Genomic DNA, 24,973 nt, shown 5'->3' on the forward strand with positions numbered 1-24,973 from the left:
TGCTGCTGGGGCTCTTGGCGGGGGGGGGGGGATGGGGGGGTCCCTTCGCTGCGTGCGCCCTGACCTGTGACGGAGTGCCGCTTCGCTCGTGGCGCGGCAGGGAGCAGGGTAGCGCGGCCTCCCGGGTGACGAAGCGTGGGCGCCCACGTGCTGGGTGTAGGCTGCGCCTTTGCTTTGTCCCCGTCGCTTTGTCCCCGTCGGGCTGCCCGCCAGCCGCGGCCTTGAGCTCGGGGCAGGAGCGGGGAGGTGGAGGCAGCGCTTCTGTTTCGGCTCCTGCTTCTCAGGAGTCCCGCCCCTCGGGCCTCTGCCGGCCAGCTCTGACTCACAGGGCGCGAGGAAGTGGGCCTGGGATCGGGGCTGGACCCAGGGTCCAGAAGCTTCTCTGAGCCTCCCCCGTAGTGGTCTTTACAGGGTCAGCGGAAGTGGCCCCTCCCCTCGTGGATTAAGGCCTTTACCTCACAGCAGGGAGCGTGGGTCACGCCTGCACGCCCCGAGGGGTCTCCCCAGCCCCCGGGCTGCTCCCCACGCGCCCAGCAGCCCCCGCGGGCGTGAGCGGCTCTCCCTGGGCCAGGGTAGGGGCAGCTGCCGCTCGTCCTGCCCTGGGGGCCTCTGTCCCTTCGGGGTGGAGTCCCCGGCGGCCCTGCAGCGCAGCTCTGCGCTCGCGGAGAGGAGGGTCTTGTCGGTTGTCGGCTGTCCCCGTGGTGGGCGCCTGCGGTCCCAGCTTCTCCGGAGTCCCAGGCCTGTCCCAGGCTTCCGGCAGGTGAGTGGCGGCTGCCTGGAGCGCACCTGCCCCAGGACGCAGGCTGCGAATCCAGCCCGGGGCCTGCGTCCCGCGGGGGGTGCCTGGAGGGGGTGGTCACGAGCTCTCTGCCCGGGGGTCCAGGAGTGAAAAATGGGAACCAGGAAGGAGAAATGGGACTTGGAAGACATTTTTACTCAGTGTTTGAGGGGTGGTTTCATGGTGGCCCGCTTCCCGCTGGGCGCCCTAAAACCGCTGCGTGTCTCTGTGCGGTGGGAAGGTCTGTGTTCAGCCGTGGGGCGCCCGTGGCTGGTTCGGATCCTCCAGCGCTGGGCGCCCCTCCAGGACTTTGTCCACAAAGTGAATCCCTTCTCTGAAACCTGGCTGAGGCTTGGGGAGCCCTGGCCGGGGGACACCTGGCACTGTGCCCGAGGCTCTGACCGCCCTGCAGCGCTTCCACCGGGACCCCTGGGCCCCTCCGGTCTCATCCGTGGAGGGGAGGTTTCTCAGGGTCCACACGGTCCTTCACGGGTCTTCGCCTTTTTTTGAAGTTGTCGACTTTTAGTGAAGCAAATACCCGTTCGAGACAAATGCAACTTGTGACTTTAGTCACTGAATTAAAAAAGTCAGCATGAATTTGTTACAATGTTACAGAAAATTGGAGTCAGTTTTACATTTGAATCCTGGGGCCATCAGCCTGTAGACGCTCTGCCCCCCCCCCCCCCCAGGGCTGTGTTCATCAGGCACCAGGCGGAGTCCCCGACACCTGTGGGTGAGCCCCTGGCGGGGCGCCCATGAGCACCCTCCCTGGCCAGCCCGGGGGGGGGGGGGGTCACACCGAGCCTTCAGAGCAACCCTCCAGTTTCAAGGCCGGCTTTCAGGGGCCCCAGTGGGAGCCAGGCTGTAAGGCCCAGCCTGGGCATAGAGCCTGCCCCCATCCCTCCTGGTACCTGGTCTGTGTGCCGCCCCCCCCTTGGTTGTGGCAGCGCTGCCCCCCACGCCCTGGCCGGAATCCTGCAGACGCAGCATGTCCTCCTCCTTGGTGGCGGGGGCGGGGGGGGCATCTGGCCTGCTAGGCCGGTCAGGTGCCTGCATCCTAGCCGCAAAGGATGTTGGGAGAGCGATTGGTGCGTCGGTCTGCAGCTTGAAGGTGGCCTTTGTCTCTCCCCAGGGCGCGTCAGTAGGGGAGGCAACCCACAGCCCAGGACGAGCGCTCACGGCCAGGCCTGACCCATGCTCCCCAGCCCGACTCAGTGGGAGGAGGGGTCCTCCAGCCCCGTGGGACGGTCACAGGGACCCAGGGAGCTCCATCGGCTGGCCCTGTGGGACACTGGTGTCCTGAGCCAGCTGTCACTTGGGGGGGGGGGATTCCCTTAAAAAGGGCACCCTCAGGAAAGGGCAGGACACGTCCCCACCCATCTCTGGTTTTTCTTTTCCCTTAGGACCGGCACCCCCCACCCCCACCCCAAGCTGAGCTGACTGAAGACCCCCTTCCCAGCTTCCCTTGCAGCCCAGTGTGGCTCGGTGGCTCCTGCCACCGCTGAGCTGAGCATGGCCCCGACCTGCGCAGGCCTGAGATACCAGGCAGGAGCCTCCCTCTCACAGACAAGGTGTTAGTGACCGAGGAACCACCGTTTGTAAAGGTGTGTCCAGCGGCACCTGGGCTGCTCCATGCGGGAGGACATGGACACGGGAGGGACACATGCCAGCAATAGGCGGATTGTCGTGGAAGGCCTGCTGCTCCGGAGAAGCAATGTCTGAAGGTGACAGAGGGCGACAGCCCCAGGGACCTGCTGGAGGCGTCTCCTGAGCCCCGTGCCTGCTGCTTCCACCGCAGCCCTGCCCAACCAGGAGGCTCATGAAGTGCCCCCGAGACCACCCCATGTGGCCACAGGCACCGTCCCCCGGGTGTCAGGTCCCCGGGGGCTGCTGTCTTCTGTGACCAGCATGAGCAGCAGGGGCAGGAGGCTTCTGACAAGGTTGAAGGGCCACCAGGGAGGGTTGTTGCCACCAGCCTTAGGGCGCAGACCCCGCGGTCAGGCCCAGGACGGGAGGAGAGGCTCTGAGCTCCACGCTGAGCATCCTGTCTTACGTTCTACCCATGGACCCAGGGAAACACACTATGAAAGTGTGTTACACACCAGCATTGTTGCGGGAAAGTCAAGTTCCGACCCGTGGGGTTCTTGTAATGACAGCATCAGGTACTAATGCCAACCCCACTTACTACCAGGCCTGTGACTGAGGTCCACAGGGCTCTGATGTTCCTCCCCCTCAAAGCATCCCCTGCAGCCCTCTGTTCTGCTGTGGCGGGAGCAGCCCTTTGTCAGGGGACCTGCCTTCCCCACCATTCTGGGTGCCCTCCAGGATCTTATTGGGCGCAACACCCTTCTAGTGCTTTTCAGGACCAGGGGGCCAATTTGCCTGGGTGGAGATGTCTGTGGCCTGCACCCCAGCCATCATCTTGCTGTTAAGGGAGGGTCTGGCCTATATTCCTTCCATTCTGGATGTTTTTTAGGCTCTGCTCCCTTGTCTTCCAGCCTCCACAAGCTATAGAGATCAAGTCAGATGCTTTCCTCATTCCCAAGACTTTCCCCTGTCCCCACCCACCTCTGGAAGCTGCTTCTGGATCCTGTCCCTAGTGATCTGACATGTCACAAGGATGTTCCCTGTGAGCGTCTTCCCTCATGCACTGTGCTTGGGTGCTGGAAGGACCCTCAACCTGCAAAACCGTCTTTCAGTCCGGGCAGGTTCTGGAACTATTTCCAGTCAAGTTGTGGGATCCAAGAAGCTCAAAAAGTTCTGAGCACAAGACACATGAAGAAAAATACACCAAGTACATCATGATTCCCAAAATAATACTGAAAATGAACAAAGCTGGAGGGCTCGCAGTTCCTGATTGCAAAACTTACCACAAAGCTCTAGTCCTTAAAAAAAAAAAAAAAAAAGCTCTAGTCCTGAAAACAGTGTTATGGCCCAAGGACAGATCTCTTGACCAATGAGTAGAATTCAGAGTCTAGAAATAAATACTTCCATCATCAATGGACACTTGATTTTCACCAAGAGTGCGGAGACCGCTCAATGTGGGGACACACACACACACTCTTCAACAGACAGACCTCCATGTACAGAAAAATGAGGTTGGACCCCTATCTCACACATGTATAAAAACTAACTGAAAATGGGTGAATGAGTCAAGTACGACAAATAAAACTATATAGGTCTGAGCAGAAAAGAGGTAAAATTTCATGACCTTGGATTTGGTAATAGGTTCATAATTATAATACCAAAGGTATAACAAAAGAAAAAAATAAATTGAACTTCAAAGTTTAAAATGTGCACTTAAAAGTCATCATTAAGAACTGGAAACGTTACCCCACAGGAGGGGAGAAAATACTTGCAAATCTCATACCTAGTAAGGGTCTAGTATCTAGAATACATAAAGATCTCCTACAACTGGGCAATAAAAGATAACACAATTTAAAAATGGGCAAAGAACATGGATAGGCATTTCTCCAAAGACCCACGAATGACGAAAAAGCACATAAAAAGGTGCTCAGCATCAGTAGTCACGAGGGAAGTGCAAGTGAAAACCACAATGAGATACCACACATCATCAGTTATAAAGCAAACAAACCCCCCAAAACTAGAGAAATGACAAACGTGGACAAGGATGTGGAGAAAGTGGAACTTTGTGTATGGCTGAGGGGGACGTAAGGGGGCGCGGCCACCAGGGAACAGTCTGGTGGGTCATCAACCTGGAATCACCACATGACCCAGCACTTCAGCCCCAGGGATAGAACCCAAAGAATTCAAAACGGATCTTCTCGTACACAAAGGTTCACGGCAGCCCAGTTCCTGGCAGCTGATGTCCTAGATGAAGGGACCAACAAAACGTCCATCCACACAGCGGACCATTACGCAGCCACGAAAAGGGACGAGGTACGGAGCCTTGCTACAGCGCGGGTCAACTTCAGGAACATCGCGCTGAACGGAGTAAGCCAGACGCAAAAGGTCAGATTGCATGATTCCGTTTATATGACGTATCCCAAACCAGTAAACCCACAGAGACAAAAAGCAGATGGGCAGCTGCCAGGAGGGGGAGGGGAGGGGAGAGGACCTGGCTACACGGCACCAAGACCATAACATCTTTAAACTGGTCATTTAAAGGTATGAAAATTTCACCCCAATCACAAAGCCCCAACACTCCAGTCGCTCTGACCGCCCCAGGCCCCAGCAGACACACGGACCCCACCTCCCTAGCCCCCTTCCTGCTGCTCCCCAGTCTGGATTCTTCTCCAGAAAAGGCACCGTCTGCTTTTACCCTCCCACCCCCACCCCGGTGATTGCGTGGCCTCACCCACCTGGCTGACTCCTCGTTGAAACTCAGATTTTCTCATTGAAACGTTTTAGAAGAAAGTTAAAAGCCCATGCGCTCCAATAAACCATAAATAGACTCATTTAGGTAGCCAGGGGTCACGAGGGGGGAAGCCAGCACTTATGCGGGTCCCGGGCTAAGCACCCTACACCTGCTCCTCGCACCCATCACGTTAGAGCAACCCCAGCGTCAGGCGGTTAAAAATCACATGTTGGTTGGTTCAGTGTCTACAAGAGCGAAGGAGAACGGAGCCCACCGGCGGCGCGGGGGCCGTCAGAGCTGGACCGTGGCCGAGGCAGGTCTGGGCTCCGGCCCGCTTCCTGACTTGGTCTTCTGCTCCCGCTCCCGGGCAGCCACGAAGTTCAGCAAGTCGATGGCAGTGACGACCCTGAACACCGTCTGCCTCTTACTGGACTTCTCACTGCCGTGGCCTGAGGAGGAACAAGGCGGTCGGTCTAAAGGCCCCTCCACGCAGCCACGCCCACACCCACACCCGGGCCCTCGGGAGGCAGAGCTCCTGGGGCCCCGCCCGAGCCCGCAGGTGCCTGGGTGCCGGAGCCCGGCGGCTCCCAAGCAGACCCGACACCAAACGCCGTCTTCTGACACGAGCCGTCGGGGCGAAGCTGCAGAGAGCGGGGCCCTGGCCTCCCCGTCCCGGCTCTCGCTCCGTCTGCGCGTCCCCCTTGGTGTCTGACACTCGCGTTGGGGCGTGAGGTTCCCACACTGCCCACACCCATGAACTACACCGGCTCACGGCTCCGGCCCGACTTGACGCCCAGGCTGTTCTCTCGGGCCTGGAAGGAGCGCCAGCCCTGGGCGGCCACGCTGTGCTGACGGCAGAGGGTTGGGGACGGTTAGTTTGATGTGTCCGCTTGACTGAGTCACAGGGTGCTCAGATACCTGGGCAGACGTTACTCTGGGCGTCTCTGGGCGAGACCCGATACTGCACTGGGGACACGGAGTAGAGCCGATGGCCCTCCCCGGCCTGCCGAGCCTCCCCTAACCAGTCGAAGGCCTGAACAGAGGGAAAAGGCTGGTCCTCCCCGAGTAAGAGACCATCTCCTGCCTTTGGGCGCAAACCCTAACATCGGCCCTTCCTGGGGCCTGGGCTCTTGGGACCTGCCGGCCCAGTCCTCATAGCCTCCTTCCCCACGAGGAGCGGCTGCAGAGGCCCAGGTCCCATCTCTCCCCAGCACCTGTCCGCGGCCGGCCCTCACGCCTCTCAGGGCAGCGGCCACGCAGGGTGGGGGGCTGGCACGGGGCCCCCGAGGAGACCGGCCACGCGCAGCCCGCAGGAGTCAGCGGCCCTGCAGCCCCTCCCCGAGGGTTGCCCAGCACCGGGGCGTGCAAGCGCTGTCCAGGACGTGGCCTCGGGCCTCTGGGCCTTTGGGCCGAGCCCTCGCTCTGCCAACACAGCTGGAAGCAGCCGTTGGAAGTGCTGCCACGTGGGCTTGGTCCAAGGAAACATCACTCATGGACCCTCAACCTGGAACCCCTACCTTCCCTACTCGAATACGAGGTGAGACCAGGAGGGCAAGCCTCCCGCTCAAGCCTGGACACCCTCCTTTGCCCGCGGAGCCTGCGACACTGACAAGAGCCCACTCTGGGGGAGGGGGTACATAGCTGCAGGCCCCCCCACCACACCCGACACGGCCAGGCCCCGCGCTGTGGAGCCAAGGATGGGGGAGGGTTAGCCTCAGGCTGGGGCAGCCCAGGCCCAAGACCAGCCCTCACCCTCCCCAGAACTGGAGCGGCAGCCCCTGGCCTGCGGGGACGCGAGGCGCGGCCTGGAAGTGGCCGTCGTGTGGTGCTGCGAAGGCCCGGGCTGCCGGGGGTGAAGGTCGGCGCCACCGACCCCCAGATGCCCTTCGAGGGAGCTCGCGGCAGGAAGGCGCATGGAAGCGTGGGCCCGGGCTGTGGCAGTCGGCGCCCCCCGCCCCCTGCCCCGCCCACGGCAGGCCCCACTCACACTGGATCTGCTCGTGGACCACCAGGGCGAAGTGGTCCATCTCCAGGATGTGCGAGAGCTTGCCCAGTGGGTCCGTCAGGTGGATCTGGAAGGGAAGCGGAGGTCAGCGCTCACCGGGGCCGCCCAGCCAGGCCTCGAGCTGGCCGGAGCCTGAGGGCCGCTGCCCCCGTGCCCGCTGCCCCCGGGCCCTCCGGCGACGGAGCAAACACAGGAAAGGCCCGGAGAACACGAAGGCGGGAGCCCCGCCTCTACTGCGCTTTGCCGCCCGTCACCAAGAATGAGCACCGACGCCAGCCTCGGGGGGAACCGTACAGAGAAGGGGAGAAGGTGGGGACTCGCCCCGCACCATCCACTCGAGGCCCATCATGGGAACTTATGGGAGAAAGAAAACACTTTGGGGCCCCCTGGAGTGGCCCACGTGCCGCCCCACCACCCTGGTGGGGTGTTCCCAACTGGATGGGAAAGAGATTTAGGGCTACAGGATGGACAGGAGATCCAGGGGTCAATCGGGGGCCGGGAAGACCAGCCACGGATGGACACCCCGGTCCCCACGGCGGGGGGAGCAGCAGCCACCACCCGGCCCGTCACCCCGCTCGGGCCCTGGTTCACCACCAGCTGACCCAGCGCCCAGGTCCAGGTGGGCGCCCCCCACACGCTCACACCACAGGAAAGACCTGAAACGGGGTTTCTCAGTCCAGCCTCCTGGGACCTTGCTGGTCACAGGGTCCCCGTGTCCAGGGGGAAGCTGTTTGCTCTTAGCGAGAGGCCCGGATGCCCTCGTCTTCGTCCGCACGTTCTCTCAGCAATCAGCCCGAGAAGGGCGCTCCGGGGACCAGGCCACCTCAAAGGCCTTCTAGCACCCCCGATGGACAGACCCTTCCGCCCCGGGACACGGGGTGTGCGGCCATCCAAGGCGGCCCCTCGGCGAGCTCATCCGAGGCTGTAATTCCAGTGGAAAGCTCTTTCCGGCCTCCAACGGCCCAGAGGGAGAGGCGGGGTCCTCGAGGCGGGGTTAGCAGCCCACCGGGAAGGCTCGCGGCCCGGGGCTCTGCGTGGGGTGCTCTAGCGACCCCGTCACCCCGCAAGGTGCCCAGGGGCTTAGACGGGTGTCACCTGCAGTTAACCATGGCACCCAGCGGTCCCTTTGAGGGACCTGGACGGTCCTCCCTCCCCACGGCCCCCACTGCCGCCCGCTCCCGGGGAGGGGCCCGGGGGCTGCACCAACCCCAGGTGATCTCCCAAGCCCAGCGGCCACACCGCAGCCCGCTGGCGCCCTGCCCTGCTGCCCTGGCCATGGGGGAGCTCTGGGGAGTCAAGGAGGCAGGTCCCACCGGCTTTACGCTGCGGCCCGGAGACCCCGGCTCCACCCGCAGCGGCCCCTCGGTGTGTCACCCCCGCCAGCCCTGCCCGGCAGCTCAGCGAGGGACACGGACACCCGGGGGCCCTGAAAGGAACAAAAGGGACGCGGGCGTTGGGGGGCACCCCCCAGCTCTGCCTCCAGCCCTCAGGCTCCGTCGGCCCGAAACCCAAAGCACCGTTGGAGCAGAGGCTCCCCCGTCGGCGAGGCAGGCGGGAGGCACGGCTGGGTGCAGCCAGTCCCGGGGGAGCGGCCGGGCGCCCAGTCAACCCCAGAAGGCCCGACACACGGCAGGGGGCAGGCAGGACAGGGCGCTGTGGGCAAGGAGCTGCACACGTGCGTACGCGCGAGTCTGGAGAGCACAGGGCACCTGCGCGGGGGCAGGGACGTGCACGGCTTTGGCGTGCTGGGGGTCTGCGAGGGGTGGAGGACGCCTCTGGGTGACCGTGGGGAACACGCTCACGGTGTGGCAGTCACCTCCATACACGGGAGGGAAGGAACCCAACAGCCTGTGCTCGGCAGGGCCGGCCCCAACTGGCTGGGGACCTGGGGGCCGGGTAGCCTCACAGAGCTGACCCATGTGCTGGGTGCTCTGGGGGGGTGACCAGGGGCTCAGGGAGGCCACAAGGAGGGACTGAGCAGAGGCCAGCAGGAGGGGCAAGGCGGGAGGTCCAGGGAGCGCAGGAGAGGGTGCAGTGGGGGACGGGGATGGGGGTGGGTGGGATGGGGGGCGGGGAGCAGTAGGGGATGGGGAGGATGGGGGGATGGGGGACAGGGAAGCAGTGGGCGGTGGTGGGGCAGGGGGATGAGGGTGGGAAGCGGTGAGGGATGGGGGGATGGGGAGCAGCCTGCCCTGCCCGCCTGCCCAGGGCCCCAACGGCCCTGGCCCATCTCCCAGAACATTCTAGTTCTCACTGGATCCGGGGCTTGCCAGGGATTCCCCAGGAGTGCGTCCAGGAAAGGCCGGGACCCCGCGTGGGGCACGGTCACGCCCCCAGATGCCAGCTCGGCCGAGGAGATGGCCTCTGGGCCTGCTGCGGACCCCCAGCCACACGCTGCCAAACCTGGGGGTGCCCACGCCCCGCCCCGTGGCCTGGCCGGGGCTCCCACCCGAGCCGCACCGGCCTCCAGGCAGCGGCGCCCATACCTGCTTAAACTGCTTGTAGAGAACTTTCTGCACTTGGTCTGACGGCTGGACCTTCCCGGCACGCAGGGACGACAGCATGTTCCCCAGGGTCACCATCCCCAGGATCATCCTGGGGGGTGGGGGGGGGGCGGGGGTCAGTGCGGGCACCTTCCCCGCCCGGGGCAGAATAAGCCCACGGTCGCCCTCGGGCTCAGATCTGCACTGCAAACTGGGGGGCCCTCTGGGGGCCTCCCCTCTGACCAGTGTCGAGGGCAACCACCCGGCAGCATCCTGGGACACGGGTTTTGGGGCTACAGTTGGATTGTGTGGGGAGCCCGGGCACGTGGTCATCTGCGTGGCCTTCCAGGGCTGGCCGTGTCCCCTGCGCCTGCCCCGTGCGCACGCCGAGGCCCCGGGGGTGGGGGGACAGCAGGGCCCAGCTGTGCGCATGACCAGCCCCCCACCCCCCAGCATCTGCAGCTCCAGGCACAGCACAGGGTGGGGGGGGGCGACACTGACCCTGACTCATCCACCACGGGCACCTGGTCGAAGCCCTTCTCACGCAGGATCTCGATGGCGTGCTCGCAGGTGACCGTGGGCAGCACCGTCAGCGGCGCCGACAGGCTCAGCTCCTGAACTTGGAGGTGCCACCACCTGGGGGGGAGCAGGGCGGCCGTGACCTGGGGCGTGGGGGGCCAGGAGCGCATGTCCTGTGGCCACGGGGGGACCCCGGGAGGCAGCCTCACCACGGCTTGGTCACCGTGAAGTCCTCCTCCTTCAGGAAGCCCTTCTGAAGCATCCACTTGTCACTCAGGAACTTGGACCTGCGGGCGTCGGGAAGTCACCAGGTGGGATGTGGGGTCTGCCCGCGTGGAGCGGGACACGGGGGTTCACAGAGGAGGCGCAGTGCCCCTCAGCAGACACCCTGAGGCCTGGGGGGCGGACTTGGGAGACCCCGGGGTCTGTGTCTGAGGAGCACAGGGCACCAGGGCTCCTGTCCCCGGACCCGAGCCAGCAGGCCCCCTCCCAACACTCGCCCATCACTCGGGGGCAGGCACGAGGCAGTGCGACTTGCCAGGGATGAAGGATTCAGGCCCTGCCCTGGCACCCACCTGGGACCCGCCTGACCAGGCGCGTGACCTGGGGATGAGGGGTGAGAGGACACGCTCCGACCCCGTACAGCCATCCCCAGGGCTCACCCACACCCTCGCTCGGGCCCGCCCCACCCCTCACACCCGCTCACACCCACACAGCGGCCGGCCAAGCTCGCGGGGCGTCAGGCATTCGTGGGCAGCCCGGCTCAGGGCCGTCTGGCCGCAGGACCCCGGACATGAACCCGCCTCTGGGGAACCAGCTCGGCGTGGTCACGAGGGGCAGCTGAGCGCCCTGGGCACGCGTACCCACGGCTCCCACACTATGGAGGAGGTGGTGAGGGTTTGTGGGCGGGATGGGAGTCTCTAGGTCCCTGCGCCCTGGGGACCTGCTGCAACTGGACCCGTGGTCGTCAGGCCTGGCACACGAAGCGCACAGGTGCTCAGCACCATCGGCCTGAAGGGGCTTTGGAGGCCACTGGTCACACGTGCCAGGGCAGAGCCAGGGGCCGTCCCACCCCAGCCACAGGTGGACCGAGCTATAGGGTGAAACGGGGGGGGGGGGGGGGGGGGGCTTCATCCTCCTCCTTCCCCTGCTGAAGCGCTCGGCCCCAAGGTGTGTGGAGTCACGGGGGCAAGAGACCCTCTGTGGGGCGCACTGGCCTCAAAGGGCGTCCCAGGACCCAAGATGGGGATGGGACCTGCAGGGGGACCCCCAGGCCAGGAGGGGGGAGCAGAGGCTGCGGGGGGTGGGGGGTGGGGGGTGGGGGTGGCGCCCTTACATGTAGTTGCGCACGGAGTCGGGCAGGATCACCACGCAGCGCTGGCCCTCCTGCAGCTCCTGGGCAGCCTTCACGGCCACCGACACGGCACTGCCGGCGCTGCCACCTGCGGAGCGGGTCGGGGTCAGACGCCCCCGCGGGGCAGCGTGTGTGCACATGCTTACGTGCCTGGACGAGCTCTGGAGGGATCCTGGGGGGCCACCCACAGGGGCTGCCTCTGGGGAGGCCCCACTGCTCAGCGCCCCCGCGTGCCTCTGGCCCCGAGCTCACACCGCCCGGGCGGTCGGACCACCCGCTCCCCCAGGAGCTTTGCACGGAGCACGTGCGCCGTCGCAGGTCCTGCAGCTCAGGCAGGCGGCCTCGGGGGCGGCGGCAGGAAACGGCTGGCGAGCAGAGCTGTCCCATCGCCTGTCCCCCGAGGCCCGGGCAGCGGGCAACCTCCAGCCTCCCCGGGGCGACCCCAGTCGACGGTGAGCCCCCGCTGCGAGGTCAGTGCTGGTCCTGAGAGCTCTGGCCTCGCCCCCAGACACCCCGCCCCGCCGACAGCACCGCCAGGACACGTCCCTTGGCCCGGCCAGGCCAGGCCAGGCGGGAGGCAGGTGCCCGGCGCACACCCGGGCCCCGACGCCTACTGTGCCGGGAGCACGGTCTTCACGTGACACTGCTGGGGGTCGGCTAGGTCCCCCGGGCCCTCAGCTCGGACGCCCCTTCCCTTCCCAGTCCGTGGGCCACACCCCGTCCTCAACAAGGCGGTTCAACACAGAAAGCCAAGCACACAGACCCTCCTAGGACCCAGAGCTCCGGCCACCTTCTGGAAGGACACCTGCTCCGTGGCCCTCCCGCCCCGCCCGTGGGCACCGCGGCCTCCCGAAGGGCAGGTGGGCACACGGCCCCGGAGGAGCACGGCCGCCGTCCCGCAGCCTCAGGACGAGGGCGCCGTTCCCACAGCGCCCGTCCGTGCCCCGCACCCCAGCCGCCAGCCCGGCGCCCGCCCGGCGCTCACCGCACAGCAGACCCTCCTGCGCGATCAGCATGCGGGCGAAGGCGAAGGCCTCCTCGTCGTTGCTCTTGAACCACTTGTCCACCACCTGCGGGCAGGACCCACGCCCGAGGCTCTAGAGGGGCTTGCGCACTGGTGTGGGGGTACGGCCTCTCGGACGCCCTGGGTCCAGGAGGCCGTGACCCTCCACGGACGCGGCCCGGCCCCGCATGTGGGATGGGATTCTCGTGCGTGAACACCTAGAACTTTCTCCCTCTCCCAGGTCCCACACGTTCTCCCTCTGGCAGCCAGAGCTCTGCTCCGGCCCCGCTGCACGCCAACGTCCCCCAGGCGGAAGCGCCCTCCAGGTTCCCAAAAAGGAGCGTGCCTGGGGTTCTCCTCGTCCACCCGGCTCACCTGCCCTAACCCCTGCGCAGGGCCCTGATTGTGCATTGGCCACGTCAGCATCCACAGCACACGCCTGGGACGGGGCAGCCTGTCACCTAGCCTCGCCCCCAAGGCCACGCTCCGCCCACCTGCGGGTGCAGCGCTCGCTTTTCCGCGCTCCCTCCCCTAGGAAAGCGGGTTCAAGGGGGCATGGGGGCAGAGGCTCGGACCCCCTTGCAGGGGAAGCGCCCTGGCTCTACCCACCGTCCGGTCCAGCACCGTGGGGATGAAGTCGTAGCCAATCCCCTCCACCTCGTACGCGGTCTGCTCTGACTGGTTCAGCTCCTCGGGCTCTGCTAGGATGGAGCCCTCCGGATCCACCCCAATGATCTGCAGGGTGGGCGACAGGAGGGCCCAGCTGGCAAAAGTCTCGTGGCCACGCCCAGCCTTCGGGGGTGGGGTGGGGTCGGGGTGGGAGTGGGGGGTGGCAGTCCCACCCCTAGCAAGCACCTGAGACAGACCTGCCCCCAGGGTGCAGGGTCAGGCCTCAGGCAAAACTGGAAACCCAGGAAACCAGGCCAAGACAAATGTCACCCCAGGGCACTCAGAGGGACGGACAGGTGGGGCGGGGGAGCAGCCTCGCGGGGGAGACACTGGCGAGCAGGGCACCCCAGGAAGGCCGTGGGGGACAGAGGGCGCTCAGGGCCACCAGCTGCACCGTCTGTACAACCCCCTCCCCAGGTCCACACTCAGCCCCAAGCCCACATTCCCTCCTGGCTGGGGCACGTGCGGCACCTGAACCTACGAGCAACAAGCTCTGGAACAACCCTCAGAGGCCACCACCCCCCTGGGGGCATGAGGGCGCCTTAGTCGTGGGCCGTCTCCCTGCAGGGATCTGAGCCAAGTAGGGGGCAGGGGATCGTCGTCAGGCTTCTGGGCGTCGGGCGCCAGAGCCTCTGCCCTGGAGCGGAAGGTCCCCGTCCTGACCCCGCTTACCGCCTGTGTCTAGGACGGTGTCTGATGACGACCCCCCGCCCCCCGCTCAGCCCAGGCCCCCGTGGGGAGACGCACACAGGCAGGGCCCAGGAGCCTCCACCGCCCGCCGCGGCCCCGGGTCACTCACTTTGCACCCCGGGCATTTCTCCTTCAGCTTCCTGGCGATGCCCGTGATGGTGCCACCCGTGCCCGCCGAAGCCACCAACATGTCCAGCTTCCCTGATGGGAGAAACTGCGTCAGGGGGAACGTCCTCAGGCCCTAACCCAGCTGGCCCACCACACTCGGTGTTTTTTTTTTTTTTTTTTTTTTAAGATTTATTAGGAACACCTGGGGGGCTCAGGGGTTGAGCATCTGCCCTACTCAGGGCATGACTCCGGGGTCCCACATTGGGCTCCCTGCAGGGAGCCTGCTTCTCCCTCTGTGTCTCTGTCTCTCTCTGGGTCTTTCAAAAATAAAATCTTAGAAAAAAAAGATTTTATTTATTAAAGAACGTAAGTGGAGGAGAGAGGCAAGGGGGGAGGAGCAGGATCCCCGCTGAGCAGGGAGCCCAAGGATGCAGGACTCGATCCCAGGACCCCGGGGTCATGACCCGCGCGGAAGGCTGACCTCCGACGGAGCCCCCAGGCGCCCCCGCCCCCGGAGAAACCATTGTCACGTTCCCACAGCCCTTCATTTGGGGGCCAGAGCTTTTTAAAAAGCGTTCGTGACCCAGGGGGGCTTGGTTCCAGCCTTTGCTGAGCGACACACGGCCACCGAGATCCCGATCTGGCCTGAGTCCCCAAGTGCCACCCAGAGGCCTGGCCAGGACGTGCCGCCTGCGGGGGACGGGGAGGCCGGTCAGGGAGGCCGGTCAGGGACGTGGTCAAGGGAAGGGAGTCACAGAGGAGACAGGAGGCGGCCCACCTCCCACGCTGCCGAGGGGCTGGCGCGGGCGCCCGCAGACAAGTCCCCACCCGCGCCGAGGCGCTTTGGCCAAACGCGCAGATTCGCCCACGGGAAGCCTGGGCGAGCACAGGCCCGGACCTCGCCACGGACGCCCGCGGCAGCACCGGATTCCAGGCAGAGGCCAGGGAGCAACCGCCTGGCAGTGCCCCACTCAAGGCTCTGGGGAGATCACCCCCACGCCCCCACGGGCCTTGGGCTCCCAACGTGAGCAGAGGCTCCAAGGAGCCTCCCGGCCTCCGGGGAGGAGAAAGCCCGAGCGCTGAATTCCACACTCACGTCAGGGCCCAAAAACCGCGTGGAGCCCCCCCGGCCCAGACACAGAAACAGGGTAAGGAGGTGTCCCAGGAGACGCCAGGGCAAGGGCTCAGAAAGCACAGCAGAGGCAGGAAGCCTCTCGAGGGAACTGCTCTGGAGAGCTTGTCACAGGGAGGCACAGCGGGGCTGGGTTTTGAGGGGCGAGCAGGAGTTGGCCAGGGACAGCGTGGTGACTCGTGTGCCCCAGGCAAGCAGGGAGAGGCGCGTGGAGCACAGGCGCGCACCGTCACACTGCTGCAGGATCTCCTCGGCGGTGGTGTCGTAGTGAGCCAGCGGGTTGCTGGCGTTGCGGTACTGCGGGGACAGGCGGCGAGGTCAGACACGCGGCAGCGGCCACGGGGCACCAGGCGCACAGCCCGGGGCGAGCCACAGGGCACCCCGGCGGCTCGGGAGCACGTGGAACGTTCAATCCAGCCCCACCGAGGGTGCGCTTCCTCAACTAGCCCGCTCCCGCCACCCGTGTGGTGTCCCCAACCCCAGCAGGTCCCCGGAGCCCCCTGCACAGGTCCCCACCCCGAGTTCACACGGGCCCCCAGACCCCGGCCTCACCTGGTCCAGGATGTGGGAATTGGGGATCTCGTTGTGCAGCCTCCACGCCACCCCCACGTGCGACTCGGGGGAGTCAAACCGGGCGTTGGTGGGCGTCCTCACGATCTCGGCCCCAAGGGCCCGCAGCACATCCACCTGCAGGGCATCGGTGAGGCCCGTGTCCCCACCCCCCGTCCCCCAGGCCCGGCGCGCAGGGGCGGCCCCAGGAGGTGACCCTGCCCCCACCTTCTCCATGCTCATCTTCTCCGGCATCACGATGACGCAGCGGTAGCCCTTCACGGCGGCAGCCAGGGCCAGCCCGATCCCTGGGGGCGGGCACGGGGTCAGGGGGGCCATGGCGCCACCCCTACCCACCCACCCTCCCTCCCCCTGGGACAGGTGCAAGAAGGGCTGAGCAAACTGGAGGGAAGGGCCCGGCCACACAGGCCTGCACGCGGCAGCGGTCACCGCAGGCCAGGGGACGCCCCCACCCCGGGCTGTGCCAGCACCCACCGGTGTTCCCGGACGTCGGCTCAATGATGGTGTCCCCGGGCTTCAGAGTCCCCGCCCGCTCGGCGTCCTCGATCATGCGCAGGCTGATGCGGTCCTTCACGCTCCCACCCGCGTTGAAGAACTCACACTTGGCCACTGCGAGCCAAGGATGAATCACGACAGGAGGTGGCCCCGGCCCCAGCCCCGGCCCTCTAAGTGATCCCTGACCCCACCCCCCGCATTCTGACGGAGCCAGGACATGGGGACACACATGGTCTTGGCTGGTTCTATAAACCAGCCCCTGCGGTCCCGCCTGCGCCCGGCGGAGGGTGCTGGTGCCCTGGGAACCTCCCACCTGCCCGTGCACCTGCCGTCGCCCAGTGGCAACAAGCGTTGGAGACAAAGACGCCAAGGACCCCTGCTGGGTGGACGGGCCAGAACGAGCCCCCCGTGGGGTCGCACGTCCCCACAGAGAGCAGTTGGACATGCAGCCGGCGGCCCCCGGGTCCCGGCCCCGCGCCCTCCCACCGGGGGCTGCAAACCCCCAGGCCTGCCTCCCGTCACCGTCACCCTCACGGGAGGAGCCCCTCGCCCGGGCCACGGGGCTCCCCAGCCATCTCCCGGCAGTCCTGGGCCAGGGCCTCCGCTCTTCCTCCCAGCTCTTAAAAACATGTCGTGCTTGCATCGGGGCGTGGACATGGCACCAGCCGCGCCCGGAGGGACCCAGCCGGCCTGCGGGGAGGGGCACAGGCACCTCCCTCTGGTCCGTCCCGGTTTCCTCCCACAGACCTCGGCCCCAAGAGCCAGGCTCGGTGCCCCCGGGACTCGGCAGCCTGCGCTGGGCTCCCTCCAGGACGCGGTGGTGCTCGCTCTGGGCCCCGAGACCAGCCTGAGCCACGCTCAGCGGGCCTGTCAGGGGGACTCACTGACCTCGCCACCAGCACGGCCACCCGGCTAGGCCCTGGGGGCTGGCGCTGATGCAAGGCCAGGGAGCGGGGCAGGGAGCGGGCCAGCGCCCCCAGGGCTGCCCCCAGCTCAGCCAGCCATCGTGGCCTCAGGCCCTCTTCCAGCCCCACCCCACATGGGCTCTTGAGGCCGTGCCTCCGTCCCCTTGGGGGTCGAGCTGCCCGGGGGCACCAGGCCTGGTCCCCTCCACCTGCTGCCCGCCATGCGACAGCTGCTGCGCAATGCAAGCCCGGGAGCCGTGATGGTGAAGCCATGCCCCCCCCTTCCTGCACAGAAGCCCCTTCCCCAGGACCCCTAACACTCGCGGGTGGTCCTCTGCTTGCCAAGAACCAGGCCACACATGCTCCCCACGTGCCCACCGCCTCGGGACGCAGAGGGACCGTCCAGCCCTGTAAGGCCAGCAGAACGGAGACCAGCCCTTCCCGCCCCGCTGGTGCCTGGGCCCCCTGTCACGTCGCCCCCTCCTCAGATGGGGCTCCTTCCTGCTTCCGTCCCGCCTTCCCCGCTGGCCCACATTCAGCCCGGACTGGAGTGGCCGGCTTGGTCACCCCGCACGTCCCCTGCTGGGCTCTCCCCTCCCCCGTCTTCCTGGAAACGGCCTGGACATCTGTGAGCCGGTGGGTTCCCGGCCCCTCTGCACCCCCCACCCCAACCACGAGGGTCCCGGGGGGCGGGGCGGGGAGGGTCCATCCCCACATCCCCGGGCCCACCCACCAGGCCAGGTACTCACAGAGCTCGCACTTCAGGCCAAACTTCTTGCCAATCTTGTTGATTCGCACCATGGGGGTGTCCCCAATTTTCTTCAGGATATCCGGCAAGATTTTGGGGGATTTCGCCCTAGAACAGAGTCGTCCGTGATGAGTCAGGCCTGGCAGTCCAGCACGCTGTGTCAAGTAAGTCAAGAAGCAAATCAAAGACCTGGCTTCACTGGGATCTGAGTGATGATACAGACCTACACGCGGGGTGAGAGATCAGGGCACACTCACACACGCGTGTGCACACAGGACCCCCCATAGGATTTCTGCAACTGCTTGTGTTACGTTATTTCCAAAGAAGAAAGAGGCCGTAACAGCACTGACTTCAACGGGCCCTGGTCCGTGCGCTTGGTGCGTCTTTCCCGGGGACCTTCACTCAGTTCCCTCTCTCAAGCCGACCCGAGTCCTCCTCCCTTCTCCCCCGGGGTCCTCCCCCAGCCCCTCCCAGCTCCCATCCGCCAGCCAGCTGTCCCCCTTCACATTCAGGTGACCGGTTTCCTCTCCCCGCTCTTCCACCTGCTGACAGGTGTGCACAACCCAGCTGGCGGTGTGCAAACCATGCTACGTGCACCTCCTGAAGGGCCCCCTCCACCTCTCCCCCGTCCTCCCGCTCCGGGACGGATGCCAATCCCACACCCTCCTCCTGTCTGCGCCAAGGATGTGCTCACCGAACATTCGCCTGGGAATACACACCTCTGACCGAAGGTTCCAGAAATGCAATCGCTGCCTACACCCTCAGGTTTCTAAACTACGGGCCGTGGTTCTCAGGCTGCAGCGAGCCCAAGGCACTGGGCGCCCATCCACCCCGCATTCCTGGCCCCACGCCCAGCCCCAGGGCCCGGCTCCCCGGGGGGTCCAGAGGTGCTTAGGAGGCAGCATTCCACCCCCGGGCCGGGCGAACAGGCCTCCACGCCCACAGGTGGAGTCCAGCCTCCAACTGCGGCCTCCCAACAGGAGGGACACCCGGCCAGAGGGAGGCCGGAACAGCAGGGAGCACCTCACAGACGACCTCAGCCCCGAGGGAGGCTGGGCCCTCAGGCTGAGGCTGGGCCTTGATTCAGTGACTCCAGCTGCATCCTCTTGGGGGCTCAATCGTCCTGCCCCAGCCCGGGAGGCCCGCCTGCTCCACCCGCCCGCTCCAGACAGGAGGACATGGGCCTCCCGACTCCGGACCAGGCCTCGGGCGCTGGAAACCCCCTGAGCACCTGCCTGACGTGACCAGGGCAGGAGCCAGGGATCAAACGGGCCAGGGAAGGCCCAGGAGGCCCCCGGGGGGCAGCCCCACCACAGCGTCTGGCCCTCCCCTCCTGCTGCGCCCACCCTGGTCCTCCTTCTCAGCCATTCCACCTGGGAACCATCTAGAACCTCCCCCGACCACCCACCCAGACCCATCACACCTGCGGCCTCACCATGAGGAGCCCCGAGCACCACAGGCTCCGGGGCACGTTGGCCGTGCACTCTCCCCGCCGGCTTTGCAGGGGGGTTAATTAGGCCCGCAGATGAGGAATAGGTGTTTTGCACCCAGTCAGGGGGCCTCCCTCCCACCCCAGGCCTTCTGACTCAGGACTCAGGAGCCCTCAGGAAGCCGGGTCTCTCCCTGCGGCCCTGCGCCCCCTCCCTGGGAGCCTCCCCAGCCTCTGCCCCAGGGCTCATCCCCAGCTAGGCCTCCGCAGCTCCCAGCACGGAGATGGTTCGATGTTTGCAGCTTCCGGGCTTGGGGAAATTTCCATCTCCATCTCCATCCGTGAGCCCCACTGGGGCCCACGCCTCCCCACCACCCCTCGCTGCCGAGCGTGGGTACAGCAGCGTCTACGCAGTAAAAATCAAACACCTTGACTTATTTGTTCACTTCTGGAAGATTATCCTAAGGACGAAAGCACTCAAGTTTTATCGGGGGTCAGAGATTTTAGTCTTTTTTTATTCCTTTCCCACAGACGTATCTCCTACACTTAGAACAGGGCACAGATGACTGCAAACATCTAAATATGCAGGAGAGGGACGCCCCGGGGCTCAGCTGAGCCTCTGCCTCCGGCTCAGGGCGTGACCCCGGGGTCCCGGATTCCCGCATGGGCCTCCTGCAGGGAGCCTGCTTCTCCAAATGCCTGTGTCTCTGCCTCTCTGTGTGTCTTATAAATAAAATCTTTTTTTCATAAATAAAATCTTAAAAATACTCAAAAGAGGGCTTCAAAGTTCTTCACGCAACAGTCCCAGTTCAACCACGAAAAGAGCCCACTGCCGACAAATATCTCGTTATCAGAGAAGTGTTCACCGCTCAGGCTTAAGGGGAGGCGCGCAGGCTGCATCCCTAATTGCTGCAGCTGCGCGCTCGCCTCCAACGGGAGCATATGGCCTGTGGGGCTGGGCTAGAAAGTCCCCTCGGTGGGTCCCTCAAAGCCTGTGACTGGGGCACATCCGTTTAGTTACCCAGCGTCGACTCTTGCTGGGTACCGGGCTCGAGCGAAAACCAGCCTTGGCCTCTCTGAGCCTTGGTCGCTCATCTAGAAGGTGCCCCCACCCCCACCCCGTCCCAGCTCACCCCCACCCCGAGCGATTACAAGGGGGGGACCAACCTCAGGTCTACATGGCCATGTGGCTTCCAGGTGACAACCTCCTCTCTTCAGGACAATAGACAAAGCAAGAAGAGGTCACGGACCGGCACTTACAAGGCAGTGTGGTGATGCGGAGACTCCGCGAGGGGCCTGCCCAGCTTCCAGGAGCACCTGCTGGGGGCATCGGGACGGATCCAGAGGCGCTCCTTGGCTTCTTTATCTGCCGGGGGCCCCTTCTCCAGGGATGCCCCTGAAAGGTGGGGGCACCCTGCGGACCCCGCTTCTGCTTGGGGTGTCTCGGAAGGCATGCTGGGACCTGGCAGAGGGAGGGGGAGAAACTGAGTTGGTTCAGGCTTTTTTTTAAAATTATTTTTAATAAAAGATTTTACTTATTCACAAGAGATCATTTATTCATCTCGGGGTCCTGGGATTGAGTCCCACGTCGGGCTCCCTGCATGGAGCCTGCTTCTCCCTCACCTATGTCTCTGCCTCTGTGTCTGATGAATAAATAAATTAAATCTTTTTTCTTTTAAAAAAAAACTTATTAAAAAAATAGAATGATAAAGAGGACATCACACGCTACCAGAAATTTAAAAATCACACACAACCTTCAAATAGATGAGACAAGAAGACAGAGGAGCAGGCGGATGGATGGATGGGCAGGAGGGAGGGAAGGAGGGAAGGAGGGAAGGAGGGACGGGGCGAGCTCACTCCTGGTGAGGCCCCACTGGGCTGCAGCCCTGCCTGGCTCCTTTGGGGTGACAACCAGCAGGTGCCACCCTCATCTTTGCAGACCCCAGGATTGAGCTCAGCCCCTCCTCTGCCTCCTACTTCTGTTTCCCTGCACTGACCAGGAGGCCGGAGCCCCACTAAGCGCAGACGGATCACTGAAACCCCGTAGCGCCAGCTGTGTGAGGGGACGGGACAGCTGCACAGATGAGATATGTCCCGCATGCCATCCAGGAGAGAGGAGGGGCTCGGGGAGACTAAGGCAGTGTCAGTGAGCGTGGACGTCAGCGAGGAGTCCTGTGCACCAACTGTCACACGGGTGCCTACTAATGCAAGAGGCTACGCGGGGAAACTGCGTTAGGAGGCAGGCATCAACCCGCGAACCCTCCGTCCCGGCTTCTCCATTTTTCCTATAACTAAAACCACTCTAAGAAAGATAAAATAAAAAAGGCTCTGGAATCCTGTGGGTTTGGAAGAGTCCCGGCCAGAAGCTCACGGCAGAGGATGTGGCTCAGGGTGGTCGCTGAGCACAGCCCCACGGCTCCTCTAAGAAGGGACCCCAGATCCCAGCCCTGCACCTCCTCTGCTCCCCAAGAACTTCCTAAGGCAGCTCTGCTGTGAGATGGTGGGGGGTCCTCTCCTGGAGATGCAAATCCAGGCTCTTGCAACCCTCCCTAGCCTGCTCCCTTCCTCCTCTGGAGCCATAGGGCCAGGCTGGGTGCGGTTCCCATCACCACCTGATGCAGCAGGGCCCAGGGGCTCCCCACATCGCCCATGCCAGACCTGCACTCCGGGAGCCTTGCCACCCTTTGCAAGTCACGCCCCTTGGACAGTCTCCAGGCCCCCGGGACTGGGGGTGATCAAAAAGAAACCAGCCAAGAAAAAAAAAAAGAAAGAAAGAAACCAGCCTCCCAGCTTAGCCCCGGGTGCACAGACTTCTTTTATGGCGGTGCAGATCACCCCCCAAACCACTCAAGGACAACCTTCTCCAATCTTTTGAAAAGCCCTAAGCAGAACAGTGCCTGTCCTCGGTGGGGCGCCGGAGCAGGCCGAGGGCAGGGGACTCTCCCGTCCTGCAGGAGTCCTGGGGCGCAGGGGTCCCTCAGTCCCCATCAGAGGGCCCTGTGCCTCCTTTCTGGAGACTTGCTCCGCGCAGCCCCGGGCCAGGTGAGGAGCAGCTGTGGACCCAGATGGAAGCCGATCGCGTTTCTGCGGCCCCCAAAAGCACTGGGCCGGACGCTGGCTCGGGCTGGGACCGAGCACGTGCGTCCAGGGGAGGCGGGCTCACCTGGCGCCACCTGGGCTGGCTCCTGCCCCACCTTAACCGCGAGACCCCGAGGGCAGCCTGTACTCTGCAGACACGTACCAGTCCCCCCGGTGTTGGGGCTGGGGGTGGGGGGGTCACGGGCAAGAGTGCAGATGGTAGTAAATCTCTCTTAAAACGTGAGGTTCCGGGCAGCCGGTGTGGCCCAGAGGTTTAGGGCCTGTTTTCGGCCCAGGGCGTGACCCCAGGGTCCTGGGATCGAGTCCCACGTCGGGCCCTGCATGAAGCCTGCTTCTCCCTCAGCCTCTCTCTCTCCCTGTGTCTCTTATGAGTAAATAAAATCTTTATAAAAAAAAAAAAAGTGAGTCCCTACGGGGGTTTGGAGCGCGCCTGGGGGGGCACTTCGGGGTAAGCACGCCCAGGGAGTCCTTGGGAAGCTAAGTGCTGCTCCCCTCCCCCAGGTCGGCCGCCGCCCCGCCTACGGTCTCCTCCCCACCCCCGAGTCTGCCCCGGCCACGGCCCGCGCCCCTCCCCCAAGGGCACCCAGCTCACGTGCCGCCCCCGCACCTACATCAATATTTACTCCCCCCCGGACAAACGGCGAAAAGAGCAATTTGCGAAACAGCCGTTTCCCGTCCAAAATGCGGTGAAAAATCACTGGTCGCGCACCGGCTCCCGCCCGCGCCCCCGCCCCCGCCCCCGCCCCGTGCGCTCCTCGGCGCGGCCACGTGGGTGCAGCGCCTCGGCCCGGCCGTCCGCACGCGCGGGAGCGGGAGGGTCCGGGCGCGGGGCGCAGACCTGCTCGGCCGCGTGCGGGGGCAGATGCTGCAGCTCCGCGGGGGGCGACCCAGGCCCCGCCGGGACCCCCGCCCGAGCCCCGGCCCCGGCCCCGGCCCCGGCCCCGGCCCCGGGGCGCTCACCTGGACGGAGAGGCGGGCACGCGGGGCGGGCTGGGTGCATCCGGGCGCCGGGGCTGCGGCCCGACAGCTGGGACCCGAGCGCCAGCCGCCAGCCGGGAGCCGGGAGCCGCCAGCCGGGAGCCGGGAGCCGCGGGGACCCGGGGCCGGACGCGCGCGCAGCCGATTGGCCCCGGGGGGGGCGGGGCGGGGCGGGCGGGGCGGGCGGCCAATCCCAGGGCCGAGCTCCCGCCCCGCCCCCCGGCCGCGGTCCCGGGCCCGCCCCCTCCGCACCCCTCCCCCCCACCCCACCCCCTTCACAGCCCGGGACCCGCCCCCTCCGCACCCCTCCCCCCGCCCCCCGCCTCCCACCCCTCCACAGTCCGGGGCCCGCCCCCTCCCCGCAGCCCTCCCCCCACCCCACCCCTTCACAGCCCAGGACCCGCCCCTCCCCCAACCGCCCCACTCCCCGCCCCTGCAGCCCGGCCGCAGTCCCGGACCCGCCCCCTCCCGCACCCCTCCCCACTCGCCCCCCGCCCCCCACCCCCTCCACAGTCCGGGGCCCACCCCCTCCCCCACCCCCGCCCCCGCAGCCCGGCCACAGTCCCGGACCCGCCCCCTCCCCGCACCCCTCCCTCCCACCCCACCCCCTTCACAGCCCAGGACCCGCCCCCTCCCCCAACCCCCCGGCCCAACTCCCGCCCCCACAGCCCGGCCGCAGTCCGGGCCCCGCCCCCTCCCCCAACCCCTCCCCGTCACAGCCCAGGACCCGCCCATCCCCCCACCCGCCCCACTCCCCGCCCCCGCAGCCCGGCCGCAGTCCGGGACCCGCCCCCTCCCCGCACCCCTCCCCACTCCCACCCGCCCCCCCACCCTCCTTCACAGTCCGGGACCCGCCCCCTCCCGCACCTCACCCCCCCACCCCCCTTCACAGCCCAGGACCCGCCCCCTCCCCCAACCCCCAGCCCAACTCCCTGCCCCACAGCCGGCCGCAATCCCAGGCCCGCCCCGCCCGCCACCCCCCTTCACAGCCCCGGACCCGCCCCCTCCCCGCACCCCTCCCCACTCTCCCACCCACCCCCTCTCCCACCCGCACCCTCACCCCCCGCCCAACTCCCCCCAGGGCTCGCCCCCTGCCCGCACCCCCCCCACTCTCCCACCCGCCTCCTCCCCCCGCCCCCCTCCCAACTCGCCCCCCGCCCCACAGCCTGGCCCCGGGCCCGGGCCCCGCCCCCTCCCCACCCTGCCCCACCCGACGCCCTCACTCCCTGGCCCTGGGCCCGGGCCCCGCGCCCTCTCCCCCGCCCTCACCCCCGCCCCCACCCCCGCCCCCACTGCCCAACCGCCGACCCCGACCCGGCCCCCACTCCCCTTTGACGCCTCCGCCGCCCGGAGCCCTGTGCCCCCCCACCCCGTCCCCCCGTTCCCGGGGCCCCGCCCCGCCCCGCCCCTGCGCCCCCCCGGACCCGCGGCCTCCTGGGGTGCGGACGCTGGGTCCCCGCGTCCCGATTCCGTTTCCTGGGCTGAGCGCTCGCTGTGCGGGAGCTGCCGAGCTCACAGCCTGCGCCCCGGAGCGAAGGGCTCGCGAGGCCCGAGGCTGATCCCGCCCGGGGCCCCGCGCCCTCGGTCAGGGGCACCAGCAGGCGCCGGCCCCGTCCCTGCCGTGCAGGTGCGGCCCTTGGGAGCCCCCCCCGCGTCTGCGCAGCCCGGCCTCGCTCCCCCAGGACTGGGA

The 24,973-nt window shown here is 66.0% G+C and overlaps 1 protein-coding gene and 2 long non-coding RNA genes across 4 annotated transcripts; 2 read left to right on the forward strand and 1 right to left on the reverse strand.

Moving 5' to 3' along the window:
• The first annotated feature begins 135 nt into the window (after positions 1-135).
• On the forward strand, positions 136-3,704 carry LOC140621744 (uncharacterized). The gene is made up of 2 exons (XR_012021501.1): positions 136-760; positions 2,182-3,704. It is a non-coding gene; the product is annotated as an uncharacterized lncRNA (long non-coding RNA).
• CBS (cystathionine beta-synthase) lies at positions 917-23,408 on the reverse strand. 2 transcript variants are annotated; one of them, XM_072807105.1, is made up of 17 exons: positions 23,266-23,408; positions 20,467-20,668; positions 17,779-17,885; positions 16,104-16,238; positions 15,837-15,916; positions 15,612-15,746; positions 15,287-15,356; positions 13,929-14,020; positions 13,070-13,195; positions 12,443-12,527; positions 11,440-11,545; positions 10,313-10,390; positions 10,086-10,220; positions 9,588-9,696; positions 7,084-7,168; positions 5,371-5,545; positions 917-4,723 (listed from the first exon to the last, which is right to left on the reverse strand). In XM_072807105.1, exons 1-16 carry the CDS (start codon positions 23,303-23,305, stop codon positions 5,388-5,390), a joined length of 1,743 nt encoding a protein of 580 aa, XP_072663206.1. In that variant the 5' UTR covers positions 23,306-23,408; the 3' UTR covers positions 917-4,723; positions 5,371-5,387. The 2 variants fall into 2 exon arrangements, with proteins under 2 accessions (XP_072663206.1, XP_072663205.1); XM_072807104.1 differs by lacking the exon at positions 917-4,723 and having other exon boundaries at positions 4,752-5,545.
• On the forward strand, positions 15,987-19,980 carry LOC140621743 (uncharacterized). The gene is made up of 2 exons (XR_012021500.1): positions 15,987-17,941; positions 18,330-19,980. It is a non-coding gene; the product is annotated as an uncharacterized lncRNA (long non-coding RNA).
• Positions 23,409-24,973: the final 1,565 nt, after the last annotated feature.

The sequence above is a fragment of the Canis lupus genome, chromosome 30 (genome assembly GCF_048164855.1).
Source record: "Canis lupus baileyi chromosome 30, mCanLup2.hap1, whole genome shotgun sequence".
NCBI classification, from domain to species: domain Eukaryota; kingdom Metazoa; phylum Chordata; class Mammalia; order Carnivora; family Canidae; genus Canis; species Canis lupus.

Coding starts and splice junctions, on each gene's coding strand:
- CBS (XM_072807105.1), bottom strand. CDS start 23,305: ATGCACCCAGCCCGCCCCGCGTGCCCGCCTCTCCGTCCAG. Junction 20,669..23,265: donor GTGCCCGCCTCTCCGTCCAG/GTGAGCGCCCCG, acceptor TCCCTCTGCCAG/GTCCCAGCATGCCTTCCGAG. Junction 15,357..15,611: donor ATTCCCACATCCTGGACCAG/GTGAGGCCGGGG, acceptor CTGTCCCCGCAG/TACCGCAACGCCAGCAACCC.